We start from the raw sequence: 21,303 nt of genomic DNA on the forward strand, positions 1-21,303 counted from the left end.
GCCAGAGTCACAGCTCTGTCCTGCTGTCCGTCCACACAATGGTTTACTCAGTGCTATCTACACAGCAATTCAGTCTTTAAGCAACGAGATGACTTGAGGATTGTCCTAGGTTGTGCCAGTTATACTGAGCATACACAATGGCTGCCCACAGTACCAAACACACTACACACAGTATAGGCAGGCAACTTATTCACCCATTACAACATTATGTCTAATCGTGATCACTCTAACTAATTTTTGAGAAATGTCTCTTGAAATTGTTCAGAAACATGCTACATTTTCTGAGCTTTATTCCTCAAACAACTTGGAAAATTATCTTAAGTTTTCTAATCATGAAAATTTTCCATCTAGCACGAGTGTACACAGCTATAATCCCTGCAGTTAATGTGGGGTATACAGTTGTAACCACTCTAGCTAGTGTGGGGTTCACAGCTGCAACCCCTGCAGCTAGTGTGGGGTACACGCCTATAACCCCTGCAGCTAGTGTGGGGTACACACCTATAACCCCTGAAGCGAGTATGGGGTACAAAGCTGTAACCCCTGCAGCTAGTGTGAGGTGCACAGCTGTAACCCCTGCAGCTAGTGTGTGGTGCGTGACTGTATTCTCTGCAACTACTGTAGGGCAGGCGCACACCAGTAATCCTAGCCTTTGGGAAGTAGAGGCAGGCAGGTCAGGAGTTTGAGGACAAATGAGCTATGTAAATCACTCAAAACACCAGAAAAACAAAAACAAACAAACAAAAAAACCTCTACAGAACTTAAATTTGTTTTACAAATTATTATTTTTACAAAAATGAAACTTGGAAAAAAACAAAACAACCCATCTAAATGGGGGGCATCTTAGTTAGGTTTCTATGGCTGTGAAGAGACACCATGAGCACGGCAGTTCTTGCCAAGGCAAACATGTAACTGGGGCGGCTTACAGTTCAGAGTTCAGTCCATCATCTTCATGGCAGCACTCAGGCAGACATGGTGCTGGAGAAGGAGCTGAGAGGTCTACATCTTGAGCCGCAGACAGCAGCCCACACTGGGCACAGCTTGAGCATCAGACCTCAAAGCCCACTTCCACAGTGACATACTTCATCTAACAAGGTCACACCTCCTAATAGTGCGTTCAAACACAGGAGTCTATAGGAGCCATTCCTATTGAGACCACCACAGGAAGGTTCTGCACACCCTGCACACGGGACTTCCTTGGAAGGCGCCAGGTACTTAACATCTTTGGTCTTGTACCACTGGGTGATCACTGTCTACAGGCCTCCTATCGTTTACCTTCCATGCTAGTCTTACATAATCTGACTTTCAAATGTGCATGTTTCTCACAGATACACTGGATTTACTGAACTCCTCCTTTGTGCATACAGCAGGCATTCAATTCATGTTTGTGTAAAAGAACAGAATCCATGTAGACCAAATTTTATTGTTGTAACAAACTGTATAGTTACACTGAGCAAAAGAGACCTTTAAGTTCTGCACCTCCCTAAAAGCAAGGAGCCTACCCACTCTGGAGAGTGCACAGCAGCCAGGGTCGGCACACACTCTCAGGCCCCCAAACCACACAGGTTGTAACGACTAAAGATTCAGGGATTTTATAAACTATCCTTCAATAAAGTACACAAAATATTCATTTTAATAAAGTTTGTTTTTAAAAAAATAGCCATTTAATTATTACTACGACCCCACAAGACTCACATGAAAATAACACATAAAGTAGAAAAGGAGAAAAGTCAAATGAGTATGCAGAAAAGTTGATTCCTGGCAGCTCGCTTACTTCTGGGCTTTCTTTCTGGTTCTTGAACCTTGAAAAGGAATCAGAAAAAGTCACATCAGTAATCATTACTTCACAAAAGGGAGGGTCAGAAGCCCAAATCTCTTCATGTCTGCCTGCCTGACATCTGTGGAAATGAACTCCACCCAGGGCCTGGCTGTGGCTGGAGAGTCCAGGCCCTGTCAGGTTACCGTCCAGCCGCAGCCCACCAGGAAAGCACACCCAGCATTTCTCCCCAGGATTTGTTCTATAAAATGTAAAACATTAACTTCCAGGGCAACTCCGAGTTCACACCTCCTGGGGATCCACTGGGGTTACACAAGGCACAACAAGCAAGAGGGCCGCCTTTTACAGCCTACTCCCCAAGCTCACAGGCAGCAGGGCACTGAGCTGAGCTAACAGGACAGTCCTCCCCGCTGCCCCTCACAGCCAATCCTCATCTAAGGCCCTAGGAACAGCTCCTATCCACCTCACAAGGGGATTCTTCTCCCTGGCCTGACCACATGCCCGGCACTGACCTTAGGGTCTTCCCCAGCCTCAAGCTCTCTGGACCAGAATGACCCACAGTATTGGAATAAGGGCATCCTGGTAGTCGATAGTTAATCAACTTCTTTTTGAAAAAGAACAGAATTTTCTTTGAATCTGAGATAAAATTTCTAATCCCACACAAGTAATTATAGTTTCTAAAGGTATTCTGATCATGGGCGGTTTTAGTTACTTAGCTGGAAAATCAGTTTTAAAATTAAATTTTTTTCAGTTAGTTTCTGTTCAACTTCACTTCAGTCGCAGCAAACCTCAGACTTTCGTGAGCACCATCCGCCACTCCACTATGGCTGACTAACAAGCTGGGGCTTTTCTTAACTGTAATATAGTGGTCGCTAGAGGGGCTCACAGAGCCCCGCCCCTCTATGAGTGCATACAGGCGGAAATGGTTGCTGGGGTGGTTGTATAAGTAAGGCCTCAACCAGGACTCTCTACCAGCCCTAACGAAGCTAAGTAACCAGGTAAGTAAACAGATGAAGAGGGAGTAGGTGGGAAGAGGAAAGGCATATATGGGAGAGTGGCCAGAACAAACACACTCCACATTCTACAGAAGCATGAGTACCACGACAAAACCATTATCATGTATAATTAACCTGCACTAATAAAAAAAAAAAAGCTAAAAAGACTGACCCATAAAGAAATTAAAAGCTTTGATATTGCAAAATAAATTCCATGGTATATTTTGAGGTTCTCATTTCTGGCATGTTAAAGTTAAATCCACAAAGAAAACGAAAACTGTTGTGACTGTGAGGCTGTCCTGACAGCCATCGCCAAATCAACACCAAGCGCTCACTTCCGGTGAGCTTCGAGCCCAAAGGCACACGGCAGACACCGAGGTAACTGCCACGCTGGACTTAACCAATGCTCTCTTACAAACATCCTAACTTGACAGCTCACTCTTACGCTGAATATTACTGCTTGTCCCTGAGGTCTATACTTAGCAGTGCTTGCTGCAGTTCAGAATGCTACTGCCTCTTGGAATCCAAAGACTCAGAACCAATCTTTATCCAGGAGTCTCTGCTGCACAGGGCAGTTCAGTGTTTCCCCTAATGATCAGTTCTGCTATACATATGTCTCTTTAAAATAAAACCATATTCACAACACAGTACTGCTGGCAACAGATCTAATCATAAAATCAACGTGTAAAATATGATAGTTGAAAAATAAAATATACAAGTTTGGAGAAACCCTTTCACCGTTTTATAAATAGGTGAACGTGGGGAGCATCCAGCAGGGTTTTCTTATAAACATCTGATCCCTGACTGTTTGGTATTTTCCCAGCCCTTAGTGCTTGACGACTAAGTAACCCCCAGAAGAGTGGTCCCCCACTGTCCAACAAGGACAAGCACATAAGCCATAAGGATCATGGCCACATCAACTAATTTTTAGTACAATTCTGAAATATTGGCACAGTTTTAAAATACCAGAATATACATGGTTTTTAAGACTTATCATTTTGTAAGAGGGGGAAATTACTTGCAGCAAATAACCAAATTTTCTCAATTGGTAAAAATTATGCCTTGCATAAAAATAAAAGGATTAGAGGCCTCAGTTCGTTCTGGGCACCACCCGTCACCCTCTCTTTCTCTCACAGCCTGCACAATAACACAGAGAAAGCTTTCAGAGTGCGTGCCCACACAATAGACCCCCAACTATTCAAAATGAGTTTAGGTGTATCAAGAAAATTACACACGGTTTTAAAATGGTCTAAATAGATATTAAAGGAGAGTTGCTCCCATTTTGCGAGGCACAGCATTCTAAAAGATCACATGGTGAGAAAAGTCTCTCACCACATTGTAAACCAGAAACTGTGTTTGAAAATAAAATTGTTAATGAAGAAACTGACATTTCTAGAGCTGCCACTAAAGGCAGCCATTCTTGAAACACATTTATGACACAAAATCCTAAAGCCCCAAAAGCAAAATTCATGGAATTTATCGTATTTCTCAAAATATTAAAAAACACAAAAGTAGCAATGTGCCCTCTCCATGAAGTGCCTTAAATTGATGACTATAAATGTATAAATGCATACATTTACATGACCCTTGGCCTGTTTTTTTTTTCCTTTCCCTAGAATCAACATTTACCAACTACCTCAGGCAATACTTCTCCCCTATGAATATTCTAATAGTAAAATAACTACCCTTGTACTTTGACGGGGCGGGGGGAATGGCCTGCAATGAAAAAACAAAACAATCATTTAAGCAAAATGTTGGGCATAGTGGTGTACCCCCTTTAATCCCAATTTGGGGTGGGGGTGGGGACACAGAGACAAGTGGATCTCTGAATTCATGGCCAGCCATGGCTACTTAGAGAGCTACAGGCCTGCCAGACATACATAGCAAGACCATCTTAACAGGGTGTGTTGTGCGTGTGTGTGTTAGCTAAGCAAAGTAATTCTGAGTTTGCATGAATACAGAAGAATCTGATTATTCTTAAGAAGTTATAGCAGCCGGGCATGGTTGCACACGTTTTTAATCAGGAGGCAGAAGTGGGTGGATCTCTGAGTTCTAGGCCAGCCTGGTCTAGGGCTGCAACAGAGAAATCCTGTGTTCAATAGCAAAACAAAAAGTTTTCAAGCAATCAAGCAGTTCTAAATAAGGAGTACCATCTAAGCTCAGTGATACTTTCTCATAAGAACTGCCAGTTACAGTTACTACATTCCTTTTTTTTTAATTTATTTATTTTGGTTTTTTGAGACAGGGTTTTTTTTTGTGTAACAGCCCTAGCTGTCCTGGAACGAGCTCCTGTAAACCAGGCTGGCCTCAAACTCACAGAGATCCACCTGCCTCTGCCCCTTCTCCCCCAGTGTTGGGATTAAAGACCACCACTGCCTGGTGAAGAGTTACTATATTCTTATATCAAAGCTGCCAGCACTGAAGTGTTCATAGTTAAATGGAGAATTTTAAGTCACACACTCTCAAAGCGAAGACCTCTGTGTTTATCGAGCAGCATTCAGGTCGCCAACGACCCACAGGCTAAGAGCCCATGTCTGACTCAGGCACATGTGGGACCCGCCTGGACAGACTCCTGGTCTGGCCTACTACAACATGAGGCTTGCATCAACTGCAATGACTAGGCTGCTTTAAAGCTTGAGGGTGTGTTCAAAGGTAAGAACAGAACGTCTTCATCAGTGCTACTTAGTTCGTTCCCACTCACTGTCGGAGCTGCTGCAGCTCGCCTCTGGCTGAGACATGCTTCCATGTATTGCACCTTGGGACTCCTCACTTCCTAGTAACAAAATGAACAAGACAGGGAAGGAGGCAGTAAAAAACAAACAGTAGCAAATGGGAGATGGCAGTATTAGAAGGAAAGGAACTACTGCAGAGCTTTGGCCTCCAGAGTGAACTGACGCCCTCCTGACATCCCAGGGACTCTCTGGGTAAATGCAGAAGAACTCGACCATGTTGGATCCATAATATATAAGGACTAAATGCTAATAAAAATCAGGATAAAGGTGGCGGATTTTCAAAAGCTGCTTTCCAGCATGTACCAGAGCCACTGTCAAAATACAGGGCTGGCCTAAGTCAGCAGGGCATTTATGCTATCCTGACATTTTTGCCCAAAACATGGCTATTCATCAGAAATTAAGAAATGCCCTAAGACCAACAAATAAAAAAAAAAATGTTGATAAAGAGGAAAGAAATCTTTAAAAAGCACTCAGTCCAGAAAAGCACTGCATGGGGACACCAACACAGAGACAAGTCGTTTTAGCTGGCCCGTGCAGATGCTGCCTTTGCTGACACCATTTCTAACTGTGGTTTTACAGGCATTGCCTTCAGTGCCAGCCTCTAAAACTAGACGTAACTTCAGATCTTTGCTTTTGCATCAACCACCCTAAACAGTGAAGTTTCCAAACTTCCTAACTGGCTGGGATGTGCTGCAGAGAAGTGGACTGTGGCACAAGCATGCCACGAGGTGTGTGACTCACTGTGAGGGAGTGGAAAGCTGTGGGCCTGACAGGCAGTTCTGGTCTCTACCTCCTAAGTCCCAGTCACGACTGCTGTGAAGGACACTCCAATACACACTATGCAACACAAAACCTACCCACAAGATAGTTTATAACCAAATGGAAATTCTACGACTCATGTGGCTAGCCTGTCATGTGGGAGGAAGTACAACTTGGGGCTGTACAAGAAAGGACTAAGCACAATGCTCCTCACTTACGAGTCTGTATGGCCTCTTCCACCTGTGTATCCGAGCACTCCATGTCTTCCACACTGCACACCGTGCTTTCTTCTACTTCTTTCTTCCGCTTCTTACACATGAAAGAAAGTTTAAAAAACAAGAGAGAGAGATGTAGTCTTCTGCCCACAAAGCAAATATACATAAATTAGCATATCTCAGTGTATGAGTCTCAAAACAAACAGAAGAACCTAACAGAAGGATCTGGAACACAGCCCTCCAGCAGTCAGCTCTAACTTCCCATGCTTTAGTCGACCACTAAGTCACACTTGATCAAGAAGAAATTCTTTCAGGACATGAAATGTTTCAGGACATGAAATGTCTCCACAGGCCAGTGACACACATACTTCTTCACAACATGGAGGGAGAGGATGCAGAGGCTGCGAGCCTGAGCAACAGAAACACACACACACCTCACCTCACACCTAGAGTCTAAATCTGGTGGCAAATTCTGTCCACGAACCAGTGTTTCTTTAGAATGCTTCTTAGCAAATACTGGAATGCCATAAACACTGCTGAGTGACATTCTAAGCACCAAGCTCTCCCCATGGCCTGGAAGTCGTTCAGATTCTCCACACTGGCCCTTCCATCTTCCATGTTCTTGGCTGAGGCATCTGGAGAACGGGCCTGTCTGTACTGCTTTGCCTTCCACTCTTCACAGACACCCCACAAGACTGAGCTGGTCCAACTCTGTGCTGAGTCATTTAATCAGTTAACATCTCTCTATAAGTGTTATTTATAGAGGGATGTTGGCAATAAATATCAAACACATTTTTCATGTAGTCTTATCCTATGTATGCCCAAAGTAAAATGTGTAGCAGTCCGAATTTCAATTCAAAGATTCTCTAAGTTCCTTGAAGTAATTCCGGATCATTTAGATATGCATCTGACATGTCCCAGACTCCACAGCACGATGCAACAGGACGTCCTCACTTACACTGTCTAGCAATTAAGTTCAACTTCATCTCAGAGTGTTCCTTGCTGCAGGCCATTTTGTGTACACTGCAGAAGATAATATCCACTGACAGTACAGCAATCTTTCCCTAATGGTAACCACAGGTTTTGCCCTAGATAACAAAGCCAACGTGTGCAAGCTACCATGATTCATACCCAGTGCTTAGAGCCGCTGTAGGTGCATCACGACCAATCCCACTGTTTTAAGGCATGGATAAGATAGCTGTAGAGGAACTCAGAGGAACTAGCCTGTACCCGATGAATAAACCGATTAAACCTTAAGGAACTTTCAATGGCATTCACTTAGGAGATTTGTATAAGAAGGTACTGCTTCTTAAACATAGCCATGAGAACAGTTCTAACTTCACACAGCTGATGAGGGAAGGGGAGAATGCCTTACATCTTTCTTTTCCAAAGTGTTGCTTCATGATTACCATCTAAACCCTGCTGGGCTGAACAGATTGGCTCGATAATTACATACAATAACTGCAGTGGGCAGGTAACCCTCAGCTGGCACGGGCAGCTCCCCTGTGAGAGCCTCCATATGCAAGTGCACTGATGGAGTGCGTTAGGTACGTCTTTCCTGCCGGTTCACAGGCCTGATTAACGGCAGCCAAGACTCCAAGGTTAGTGTGTCAGCAGACTTGTGATGCATTAGGCAGGGATAAACACAGACACTTTTGTTCGTTCAGACCCAAATTAAGGAGGAATATTTCAGCACTGTTCTGTGCTCCATATAGGCTAGAAAGCAGTTTCCAGATTTTAGAGGGTAGTTTTGAAGTGCTCATTATAAAGGTAGCTAGCCAGTATTTCTGACTGAAGAGCCTAGCACATTCAATCTGTTTTGAAGCTTATTTAATAAAAAATGAGCTTTCTTAATCTCCATACAGGTGAATTACAAGGAATGAAAATCAGACAGCATTCAGCTGAGGAAAGGAACACCTGTGCATCAAGGAAGGTGGTGGTCACATTCACCCACACACCAGTCAGGAAGCTCCTACACAACTTTCTGACAGCACATGCTGACTGGGGAGAAAGGGCCCAAGATCTAAAGATCACCAGTTAGCAAAATAAACGAAGTCAGTCTAGCTTAACACTGTAAGGATGGCACATGATTCATAGGGCAACACACAAAATCCCAAACAACAAGCTGCTGGGCTCTCTTCTGAGCATTTTCTCCCAGCATCCTTATGCTCTGGGTGTGCGCGTGTGAGTTCCATCCGAAAAGAAAAGCTTCCCAAGTGGCTGTGCCAATCTCTGATTCTCTGACAGTCTCCACAATGTCTCGCAGGTACCTTTATTTGCATTTATAAATGAAACCAAAATACTGTATGACACACAGGGGCAACTTACAAAATACACATGGGATAGAGTTTGCTTTTAATTCAACATAGAAAAAGGTCTTAAAAAATAGGTTTATTTTAAAGGACATTAGTATATACTCTACACATTATATTTTTAAAGTGTTCAGATATGCTAGGTTAAAATTCAGTTAATTAGTTGCTCCTCACTTCCAATTTAGAAACAGGAAGACAAATCAGCTGAATGTACTGGACTGATAATTTACTAATAGTCTAAACACTGACTGGAGACCAAGAGAGCTGTTTCAACAAAAAGGACAACAAAAATCTTCAGAGGCAAAACCACAGACCAATTCTCTGCTCAAGTCAAGCTCTAGAAAATCATATGCAAGAGCATGTGACAGCCTTTAGGAAACACCATCCAGACCCATGGCCATCTCCAAACAAGGAAGTGATGCTCTCAGGGTGCCCTTCCCCTTACTACAGGCACCATTTTCATTTTAAAAACAAAGAACATACAGCCTAAAATTCGCAGCCAAAGATCTCCAGGCACAAATATGCACAAACCAGCTGATCTCAGTTGTCAGAGCCCAGTAAAGTCACCATGCAAATGCACACATTCAGACTGCTCTACTCTAGAGCAACTACAATGGGACATTAGTTACTAAGAGCACCTGGGGGAGAATGACATGAGGGACAGCAAACATGGTGTGCCACAGAACCTGCAGCCTACAAGACTCAGTTAAAAAGTACGAGATGGGAAAAAATGAAGAGAGGGACACAGGAAAGCCAAGGAGAATGTGCTCCTTGTTTTTCAGCTCAGGGCAACAAGGAGACTAGAACCCACTGCAGTCCTCAGGCAGATGTCTCCTCCTTATGTGACTGGTGAGTATGGAATAGCCATTGTTAACCACTGTGTATGTTTCCAAGGAGGAAGAATGCACAAACTGTGCTCCTGTCAGAGTTACTTTCACATCTCTATTTCCTCTGTATGCTCTTCCAGGGCAGGGACTCTGTCCTACCCATTCCTGACCCTAGCTGAGCTTTAGCACAGCACTGTACATGGACTGCACACACAGCAGCTATTCAACCACGGCGACCATGGCAGAGATTAGCGCAGTCTTACCTAGGTCTGCCAAATGCTGTACTATTTAAGTGGAAACGAAATAATTAAGATACATTTGAAGAAAACATTAGAAAGTATCATTCGCAGTTAGAGGAAGAAATTAAAAGTGGGAAGTGGGCTAGGAAATGAACAAAAGACTTCTTTGAGAAAGACGGATGGTTTGAAGACTCATCCAGTACTGATAGGACACAGTAAAATGCTTGTTGTCTGAAGTGGGGCAATGACGAAGACTGCTCCAAGAGTAAGGGACACTGTAACATCTCTCCCCAGAGCACCAGCCTCTACCCAAGTGAAGACAGCATCTACTGTGTGGCTAGCACGGTGACTAGCTTCTTCTGAACGTTATAAAAACAAATAAAATAAGATTAAAACCATCTGACATGATGCCACACACCTTTAATCCCAGCACTCAAGGAGGGCAGATTTTGGGGGGGAGGGGCAGACTGGTCTACATAATGAGTTCCAGGCCAGCCGGGGCTATACAGTGACACAGTCTCACCCCCAAAAAGGAGGGGATTAAAGTAGAAAAGTACTGCAGTTTTTATGAAAGCATTAAATACACACATGTTCAGTCTCTACACCTGGTTGCCTTTTAATACACTGTGTATAAAAATCCTTTCCATGTTCCACAAACGGATGCTCCATATAACCCTATATACATGGAATTTCATTCTATGAAGTATTCATTCTTAAGCAGGTATAACATAACATGCCTTCATGGCCAACTCCCAATTTTCCAGTTATTTATCTAAATTTAGACATTTGTCTAAATTTAATTCTCTTACTAACAATTTTAATCTGCTCTGGGGATAGGAAGAAGAAATACAATTCGAGTAATTTTGCTAACTATTAACAAGTTTAAGGAGGAGAGTTTTAAAAAGGAAAATGTTTAAATTCACAGTGTTCGTTCCTACATGGAAGGGTTTACCATGAGCACCTGAAAGGGTACACCAGAAATCACCAGCAACCATTTAACTGTGCAACTACCTACCGATGCAGTCATCTGTGCCGGCATCACAGGATAGGCAGGCACCCTCTTTATCACCCACTTGCTTATTATGGAGCATATTTGTGTCCCTTCTGGCTCGCCTCGTGAAGACCCAAAGAAAAAGCTGTTTGGGAGCCCTCCTGATACTCATTTTATTAGAAAATCAGTTAATGAATAGGTGAGCAGAAAACCTAGCCAGAGCCTATAGACACACTCCTTGCAGAAGGTTCCTAGTAAAGCACCAGCTTAGGCCGGGAAGGCTTTGGCTGCACATCTGAGGATAACATGTGCAACCTTAACCTTTGCAGCAAGGACTCTCCTGGACTAACTCTGGCACGAGCGACCTTGCTAGTCACTTAAGCTCAAGTGTTCTAGAGTCGGTGAACTGGGCTCTAGAGACTGGTGCCTGCATATTCTCGCCATGTTGGAATTAATGTGAAGCTCTGTCGCTCATGCTTTCCTCGGGGGCCCGTCACTTGTACCATTAATGTCAAAAACGTGAGATGTTTTAAGGACAATTCATGGGAAAAGGCAAAAATAGGCAGCTAGTTATGCCTTAATTATCTATAATATTTTATGACTAAAATCACTAGATTTCCTAAGTGCGTTAAGCTTCTCTGAGGCAAACTACCCTACAGATGTTAGCAGAATGGCCCTAGGCACCCAGGGTGCCTTTTCTGAGACCGCCCCCCACCCCAACACAGATAATTTAGTAATTGCGGGGTTGGGTGGATGGATGTGTGCATATGCAACCAAAGAACACGTGGAGGCCAGAGAACAACTTTATGGAGTTAATGCTCTCCTTCACAGTTCCATGGGTCTGGAGATCAAGCTTGGGTCATTGGACTTGGAAGGCCAGCAGAGCTGCCAGCCCCCTCTTATAAGCTATACCACAGTGACTCGTGTGAAGGCTACACTGTCCATATGAAAGTAGGTGAAAGGCGGTTCTGAAGTAGCCAGTTGACAGTCTGACGCTTGAAGGATTACTTACTCCTAGCATCAAGTCATCTGCAGACTCTCAAATAAGAAGAAAACCCTAAGGCACCCATTGCAGATGTGATACAAGGTCACATTATAGCTGTCTGTCTCCATGATGATCAGTAAAAAAGCAAATCCCACCTGGCAGCATACTAGGGCTGACCCTGTTGTCAGCTGCAGATGAGCCTGTCCTGAAGGCGTGAGAGCAGAAGAGCTGCTCTCCGTCCACCCCACCCCCATGCCACCAATCTCTCTCATTCTCTCACAGTGGCAGTAGACACTGTAGGAAAAACATTTAAATAGGTAAATGGGCAACTGGGGTGAGGAACAAAATCTAAGAAAAGTTACAAAACCAAAAAAGAGACACTAAGCAAGCCCAAGCAGCACATAGAATTTCTATGTTCAGAATCATTAAAAATAGCAATTCCTATCCATAAAGAGACATAAAAGGCTATCACACTGGTAACACAGTCAGTTATGGATAGGAGAGAAGCTACTGGACCTTATCCATCCCTGCTGATCTATTGGCCATCAACAAATTCTGGGAGAAGGGGAGTCACCGTCCTCAGCTGTGTACCAATGGGTGACCCCACCAGGCTCCAACAAAGACCTCAAAACTATGGTCACACAGACTGCCCTAGTTAAACTCAGTGGGTCACAAAACAAATGACGGGTGTGAGAGAGATTGATCTGAAGGAAGAAGGAGATGGTGGGAGAAGTCTGGACAGGGTGGGGTGAGAGGTCAGCATGCATATGTACACTTGTTACGGTATTAAAGAATAAATTTAGTTAATGAAAAAGAATAACGTGACTCAAAGAAAATCACCATTTCCCCTAAAATATGACTGAAAAGTAGAGCAAATGAGATGAGTGAGCTAGAAGTCCAGAGAGCAGTTTCACTGAGAGAAGAAAATGTGCAAAAGTTCGGTGTGAAAAAGGAAAGCTAGATTCCAGCTCTCCCAGATACCAGCAAAGACGGGGGACTGGAAGGCAGGGTACTTGCACTTTTACAAAGATGAATTCAAGTTCCAAGATGAGTGTTACATCTTTACACAAGGGTTCACCAAGTACCAAGCATACATGAGGTTTAAACTAACACACCCATACATACATACACACACACACACACACACACACACACACACACACACACACACACACACATTCTGTGGGAAAAAGCATGATGACGGGGTAGAATAAAAAGCAAGAGGCCTCAAAACCGGGGGTGGGGGGGTGGGGAGGGGAGCAGAGGGCAGAAATCTAGTAACAAACTGGAAGCTGAGGGACAACACAGCAGTGTCTTTGGCCAAATTACTCTTTCAGCGGAACAAATAGCACCATTTTTGGAAATTGTGGATTCATAAAGTTTACCATTTATAGCTCTCTTCAAAACAAAAAAAACTTATTTGAGCGCATATTCTAAAAAATGAGTCCAAGAGAAAAGACACAGTAACAATAAAAAATACCAACAGAAATACAAAACTCAGGAATTCCACAGCACCAAGGACAAGGAGCACACAAAGAAACAACAGGAGACTTGCATTAACAACCTGAGATATGGGCTGTAGGGAGACATTCCTCTTATGGGGGAATGGATACAGATTCTAATTAAGTCTAAAATGTTCACACACAAACAAGTTAAAATGTGTTAGAAAATAAAGGTGAGGACATTTGGGAGACAAGAATCCCCAGCTTCTTCCTATCTAAAACCTGAAGAAATGAACCCCAAACAGCCATTTAGGGCATTTCTGCCACAAGCACTATGGCACCAAGGTACCACTTTACAAACAGCTGCTGAAAGCAGTGACCAAGAAGAATGGAGGCACATCCAGGAACTGAGGGGTGGTCCTACTCACCACTGAACCACACTGGGGACACCTTTCTAAAACCTGCACCAGTAATCCCCAATCAGAAAGTGCAGCTGGGTGGTAGTGGCACTCAGTACCAGAGGCACTTGAGGCAGAGGAAAGATGATCTGTGAGTTCAAGACCAGCCTGGTCTACAGAGTTAGTTCTAGGACAGTCAGAGCTACACAGAGAAACCCTGTCTCGAAAAACCAAAATGAAAAAATAAAGTGCTGGCCAGGTAGGGGAAACAGGGGTGAAATGGGAGGCTGTACATTTAAAACCCCTCTGCAAAGGAGACACACCCTCCACAGTGGCCCACCAAGAGCAAGGCCTGATAGCGGAAGAATCAAAAGCATTCATTACGTATGAGTCACCAGAACAGGTGTCAGAAGAGAAAATAAGAGACACACAGAGCAAAAGTCAGAGACCAGATCTTGCTTTTATGACAGATTTCCCAAGACCCAAGCAATGACTCAAGAGCTCACCCCTTTAACTAGGGAGAGAACTAAGGCACCTAGTAAGGAAAAACAGATCATAGGTCTGACAGCACAGGTTCTCCAACAGGTAGGTAATGTGATTAACAATACTGAGCTCAAATCCCAAACTATGAGGGGAAAAAACCAGCTTTGTAAGATATAAAAGTCAGATACACAGACACAATAATCCAGCAATCCAGGCAGAGCTTTCCCCACTCAATTAAGTACAATCAAGAGAAAAGTCACACCAGCAAGTTAAACACCAAAGGCAAAAGGAGAAAATAAAAAAGGTTGGAGAGATGGCTCGGTGGTTAAAAAACTAAACTTTATAAATCTATTCGACAATTAAAAAGGGATTTTAAAAGCTAATGGAAAGTTTTTACAGATTTATTTTTATTAGGTGTATGCACATGCACGCACGCACGCACACAGACACACACACACACAGAAAAGCAGGTACTCACAGAGGCTGGAGGCGTGGATGCTCCTAGAGCTAGAGTTACAGACAGTTATGTGCTGCCAAGCATAAGTTCTGGGAAACAAACTTGGGTCCCTGCTCAAGCAGGTGCTCTTAACCACTGAGTCATCTCTCTAACCCCATTGAAACTGTTTTTAAAAGCAAAAGCAGTTCAGTTTGATACTACATGATTATAATCTCAGGACGTAGGGGGCTGAGGCAGGAAGAACTAGTTTGAATACAACCTGGGCTACATAGGGAGAATGAATCAAAAGAGGCAAGAGGAGAAGAGAAAAAGAAAAAAGAAAATGTCCAGCTAAACAAATAGAGCAATAACCATCACAGAATTTATGTATTAAAAACAGCCAAATCTAGAGGACGACTGAATGGCATGAAGGGAAGGTTGGGAATTATCAGACACAAAGAAATAATTAAACCGCTGAGACAAATTATACATGGAAGATGTGTAAGGTCTCCACAGCAGAAAACCACAAAGGGCACATGGAGGGAACCAATGAGCTGGCTTGAGGGTACAGGCACTTGCCACCAAACCTGATGATCTGTGTCCAATTCCCAAAACATGGTGGAAGGAATGAACAAAACTCCCCCACAAGCTGCCCTCTTAGCCTGCACATGGTGCACACATATGTACACACACTTACCCTTTAGGCACCCACTCTCACTCTGAGAGAGACATAAAGAGTGTGTGTGTGTGTGTGTGTTGTTCATGTGTGTTCTTTAAAATAACTATTGAGACACAGCAGAGGCAGGTGAGAAAACACAGAAGGAAAGCTGAGGTGAGCCCCGTTCATGGGAGACTGCTGCAAAGACAGCCATCTTCCAGAGATGACCATCACATCCAAGCACTCTCGATCAAGCCTCACACTTGTTTTTGTGAGAACACTCTAGCTCTAACATTTACATGTGAGAATACTCTAGCTCTAACATTTACATGTGAGAACACTCTAGCTCTAACATTTACATGCAAGTGAAATTAGCAAAGTCAATTCTGGAGAGTGACGCTAAAGGACCCTCACTATCAGATGTAATCATGAAGTCAGCATTAGCAAGAGAACCACTAGGTAGGCACTCACTGGATAGCAGGTGTCCAGAACAGACAAGACATGGTGACCTGAGAGTCACTGCAACACTGTGGGGACCCGAGAGTCTTTCCAGTAAGTGCAGATCAACCAGCAATTCACCACGGGAGACCCCATCTGCAATTACAACACTGACAAGGCTGAGGCAGGGGCCTCCAAGTTTAAAGCCAGCCTGGACTACACAGTGAGTTCAGGCCGGCCTTAGCAGTTAGTGAAAGCCTCTAGGGAAAATCAACAGTGATGCAGTCCCGTAGGAGTATGTACATAGTGTGCATGGAACCCCAGGTCCACCTTCCAGGGAACGATAGCAGGGATGGGGTGACAAAGCAAACGAAACACCCCTCATCCGCTCCACTTCATTTTACAAGCAAAAAGATGAAAATCCAGTCAAACTAAGAACTTACTTCAGTTATATGACTACCAAGCAGCTTCATAATTTTGCCACAGGCAAATCTGAGTGTTTTGTAATTTCTTAAAAAAACAACAACAACAACAAAACTATCTTTTCTCATTTTACATGCCAATCCCAGTTCTCAATAAAGGCACCAGCAGTTCTTCCACCGAACTGGCCATTACTTCTTAGTATTTCTCTGCTAACAGCTGAGTCCCTTGAATGCAGATAAACCCAACACTCCTTCAAAGATCCTGTTCATGTTTGAAGGCATGCCAAGCCAAGCCATATGCCAACTTTCAGAGGCATTTTCACCATATCCATAAACAAAGAGAAACTGAGGCAAGACTAAAGGTCACCCAGCAGAAAAGAACTCCTATATTCAAGCTTCAGTGCCCCATCAACACCTGTCCTCGGATCCCAAGGGAGGTGGTTCAGACATTTAGTAACCTGCCCCTGTAACGATGTAAGAAGTCCATGTCCTCCTGCCCCCAGTCCTCTGCACCTGCTCTGCTGCAGGCTGCCCCCACATGGCAGCAAACCCTTCACCTGCAACCCTGCCTTCAAGGCCTATTAAAATGAATCCAAAGAATACCTAGACTCACCTTTGAAGCTGGCTTTGTCTTCATACTTCCGTTCTCCACAACACTAAAATCCAGTTTACCGTCATCTTTACTTCCTATAGCTTTTAGTCCTTGTGAAAGAATGTCACGTAAATTTTGATACAGAGGTTTTTCAGTGTAGTCCAGTAATTTCACAGTTTCCATGTACTTAGCAATTTCACCTAAAACAATGACACATTTTATCACTTTTAGTCACAAACCCAATATGTCTGTCTCATTCCTAAGAAAACAGTCCATGTCCAATGTAAAATTACAATACAAGTGGGCAACGCGTTAAAACTTGTTCTCAATCAAAGCTCAGTGCAAAGTATGCTTTTAAGTCCAAAACTCAACAGGTAAGTAAAACAACATATTTTGAGATATCATATAAAAGACATTTCTGCAACCATAAGAGACAATAAGAGAACACATTCAAATACACATAAAATGTAAATATAAAGGAACTCAGAAAGTAGTTTGTCCCGAGCTGCAGTGACCCCAGAAGCTATCGGTCCTGCAATGAAAAGCTGTACGCTATAAGGTGAGAATCAGAGCCCGAGAGCAGATTCAAAAGAACGAGACAGGGCCAGAGAGGCCTGGGTTTCTGCATGAGAAGAAACCTGCCTGGCAGGATCAGCCCCTCACAAAGAATTTCCCTTGACACACACAGGCATCCACTGCTTCATCATCAGAGCCTTGATTACACAACCACTACCACAAACCCCAATTCCTGACCAAGTTCAAAAAAAAAAAAAAAAAAGAAAAGAAAAAGAAAAAAAAACCACACACACGAAAAAAAAAAAACCTGCCCCCCATCAATCTCTCCGGTGTGTGTCACTGGAAATCTTATCCTCCCAGCTCAGACCAGCGCCTTCTCAGTCTTCCCTCTACTCAACATCAGTATATGATGCTCCTTTGCCAGAGCAGTATCCATGCACAGATGCACATATAACTACTAGTTTAACTATGTACGTGCCACTGTATGCCAGGCTCTATTCTGAACAGCTGAGATATAGCAGGGGCTGTATCTCAAATCTCTACTATCTTAACAGGAAAAAAAGAAATCTGAAACACCCAAGACAGTATGGTCAAAACACACTGTATGAAAACATGAAAAATTAATAAAAATATATTTTTAAAACTCCTGAAACAAACATTAGTATGTCTGGCAAAAATAACCAAAAGCTTCTGTTTTAGATGAGAGGCAGAGAACTCCACCTTCACCACCGTCTGTCTACGCAGACCACAAGAGCCAAGTTTGCTTTAGCTGGCATCTAAAGCAAGAAAGTAGGTCAAAGGGCATCAGAGTACCTTCAGGAGCAAACAGCACGGCTGGGCTTGCATCAAGGTCTATGAAAAAAACGATTTTGTATGCAAGCTTGTAATCCTAGCTTTCAGGAAGCTGAGGCAGGAAGAACGCAAGTTCAAGGCCAGCCAGGGCTACACAGAGGAACCAAGTACTGGCACAAAGAGATGGAAGGAAAGGGAAAGGCAACAACAAAGCAAAATTCCTACAGCACAGTACAGAATACAGGGTAAAAATACATAAAAATCTGCCCTATTTTTATATACTGTTAGAACTTGGAAATAAAATGTTCAAACCAGAATACTTAACATAGAACAACAACAACAAAAAATCAGTTATGATGACAGCAAGATTTCTGTGGAGACCAAAATACAACCAGAATTTAAGGAGGAATTTAATGGAAGAGCCGCCACAGTGGGCTGGAAGACAGGATTACAAAGGCAGTGGCTCTTCAAATCACAGCAGACTCACTCCAAAACCCAAAAAACATGAGGGGACTGACAGTGGTGTGAAAACTTCAACAGAAATGCGGTCAAGATCAAAGTCAAGGGGCTGGAGAGATGGCTCAGCAGTTAAAAGCACTGGCTGCTCCCCCATGGATGCGGGTTCCATTCCCAGCACCCACATGGTGACTCACAACCATCTGTAACTCCAGTCCTAGAAGATTCAATGCCCTCTACTGGTCTCTGCAGGCACTAGGCATACCTGTAGTATTTAGACAGAGAAAAAAATCCAAACACACAATTTTTTTTTATTTTTTGAGACAGTTTCTCTGTGTAGTCCTGGTTCTCCTGGAACTCACTCTGTAGACCAGGCTGGCCTTGAACTCAGAGATCTGCCTGCCACTGCCTCACAAGTGTTGAGATTAAAAGTGTGTACCAGTAAAAAAATTCTTTATTGAAAAAAAAAAATTAAAGTCAGGTTTAAAAAACAACAACAACACTTAATTACTTAAACCACCAGATACTGCCAGGCAGCAATACCGAAGAGAAAACTGCAGTATCTGGTAAGTATGGATGAGAACGAGACAAAAAGAACAATTCGAAGAGCAGAGTCCACACAAGAGTTCTGACAAAAGAAACACCAGAAGATAAAGGAAGTGATAGGATACAAAGTCAACTGAATATGACCCTTCTCACACATAGTCAAACTGAACCCCAGGCGGTCTGTATGGGAAATCGGTCCTGTGCAGCAGACAAGACCCAGATATGCAGTAGCATACATAAACAATGGAATGTAGATGTAACAGAGCACCACACAGACATACAACGGAAGCCTTAGTGCACTCAGCCCAAGACTGAGGATAGAAATGGATGGTGACAGAAGGACACACTGCAGAGTGCTCCCCAGTCCTACCCTCAGCGGTCTTCCCTCAACCAGGACCTAGAGGTAGTTCTTGTCGCTAGAACAGTGGTTCTCAACCTGTGGGCCACAACCCCTTGTGGGGGGGGGTGAGTCCAAATGACCCTTTCACATGGGTTGCCTAAGACCATCCTGCATAGCAGATATTTACATTATGATTCATAACAGTAGCAAAAATACAGGTATGAAGTAGCAGTGAAAATAATTTTATGCCTGGGGGTAACCATGACATGAGGTGTATTAAAGGATCATAGCATTAGGAAGGTTGAGAACCACTGCTCAAAAAAGTAAAGCCATTGGCATCCCATCTATTTCGAGCTGTAGATTCTTGATCAAAGTAAAAACCAGTGACCTCATGATGACCAAAAAGGGCAGTCCTCAGGTCCCTAGAGCAGTCTCCCAACCTCCACACAGCTCCTCCTCACCTCCTCCCCACAGTGCTGCAGTGTCCCATCCACAAGGCTGTCCTCGGCCACGCTGCTCAAAATTTAAACTCTCTTCCTACTCTCTGTGCCATCTCTACATTCCCAATTCCATTGCCTGTCTTCTTATTCTCCAGAGGACTAACAACATAATGTGCTAACAAAAATCACTGTTGTGTACTTAGCTGCAGCAAGAGTGCCAGCATCCTGTGGGCAGAGGTAAGATGCAGCCTGCACTGACAGCAGTCTCTGGCACATAATACAACGTCCATAAACACTGGCTAAGCGAACAAAACATGCTTCCCCTGATGAAAGCCCAGGGTAACCATATGAGGCTTCAAAGCTCACTGACCAGCTTGCTGACCGGCTCACTGTGCAAAGTTGCTTTTGGGAAGAAGGCACACCTCCAACAACAGTAATGTCCTAAAATGCCCAGGCTCACAGGCTGAGGGATTTTTCCTTCCAGAAACTAAAAGCTCTGTGAAGGTCTATGGAAACCTTCCCTACCTGGCTTGTTCTTCTCAGGAAAGCACTTCTCCATCAAAGCTGCAACATTGTCCCTGTATCTGTTGAGGAAGGAAGGAATGCTTAGTGACAAGTGCCATTCTGAGCTAAGTCCCCTGCCAGGACAGCACAGCAGGCAGCACTTCCAAGAAAAACGGCAAAGTTCAAAGAGCCCTGCTACCTCACCAGCACCTTCTACTTTAAACATCACTGAGCCAGGTGTGGTGACTATGACATGTCTATAATAGCACATTCAAGAGGCTGAGGCAGGAAGGCTGCTCAGCAAAGCACTGTCTAAAAAAATAAAATAAAGCAAAATAAAATAAAATAAATAATCTAGAAAAAAACAATAGGTCTTGTCAGGAAATTCTGACTAAAATCCTCTGCCCTATCACCACCCAACCCAAAATAATGTAAGATGTCCCTTACCTAATTTTAGAGTCTCTAACGTAGTTGGGATCTTTCAAGTTATCCTCCCAAGGAAGACAGCCACTAAGCCACTGGATCATGCAGTAACCAAGTATTTCCAAATCGCCACGTCGTGATGGGGCTACAAACACAACAAGATCAAGCAGAGCACAACAGCTTTCCAGAAAGACAGAGCAGTCCATTCAAGTCTACCTTGCGGCAGAAACCTTTGTCTGAATGTAATGAAAACACTGAACACTGGTCTGTATAAAAGAAATCTTTATCTATAACTAATAGCCCAAACTGACTTAAATTTATTAACCCAAACTTACTTAAAACCCACACTGAGGAAACTTAAGGTTTCGCACTGCTACTACTGCCTAGGAAATACAAGTCTGAAAGCACCTCGCATGCACTGCTCACACGCACTGCTCTCTTTGGGAGGCGGGGAGCTATTAAAATGTTGACACTCTAAATACTGTGAGGTCCACCACAGCAAAAGACACAGACACCGGACTAAGCTAGCTTACACTAAAGCTACTCGCCATAAAGGCATAGTACATAAGAAACCAGGATGTAGAAAAC

At 43.4% G+C, this 21,303-nt stretch overlaps 1 protein-coding gene across 2 annotated transcripts in view; it reads right to left on the reverse strand.

The window, feature by feature from the left end:
• Window positions 1–1,400: 1,400 nt before the first annotated feature.
• The window catches only part of Vrk1 (VRK serine/threonine kinase 1), a 68,885-nt gene continuing 48,982 nt past the window's right edge, over window positions 1,401–21,303 (reverse strand). Inside the window, exons 9-13 of one of the 2 annotated variants that reach the window (XM_038337802.1) lie at window positions 20,740–20,860; window positions 20,314–20,372; window positions 16,720–16,898; window positions 6,479–6,566; window positions 1,401–1,799 (exon numbers count right to left, since the gene is read on the reverse strand). In XM_038337802.1, the coding sequence (XP_038193730.1) occupies window positions 1,768–1,799; window positions 6,479–6,566; window positions 16,720–16,898; window positions 20,314–20,372; window positions 20,740–20,860 (479 nt within the window). In that variant the 3' untranslated portion in view covers window positions 1,401–1,767. Of the gene's footprint in view, window positions 1,800–6,478; window positions 6,570–16,719; window positions 16,899–20,313; window positions 20,373–20,739; window positions 20,861–21,303 lie in introns of both variants that reach the window. The other variant, XM_038337801.1, reaches the window with a different exon arrangement.

This window comes from Arvicola amphibius, chromosome 7 (assembly GCF_903992535.2).
Source record: "Arvicola amphibius chromosome 7, mArvAmp1.2, whole genome shotgun sequence".
NCBI lineage: Eukaryota > Metazoa > Chordata > Mammalia > Rodentia > Cricetidae > Arvicola > Arvicola amphibius.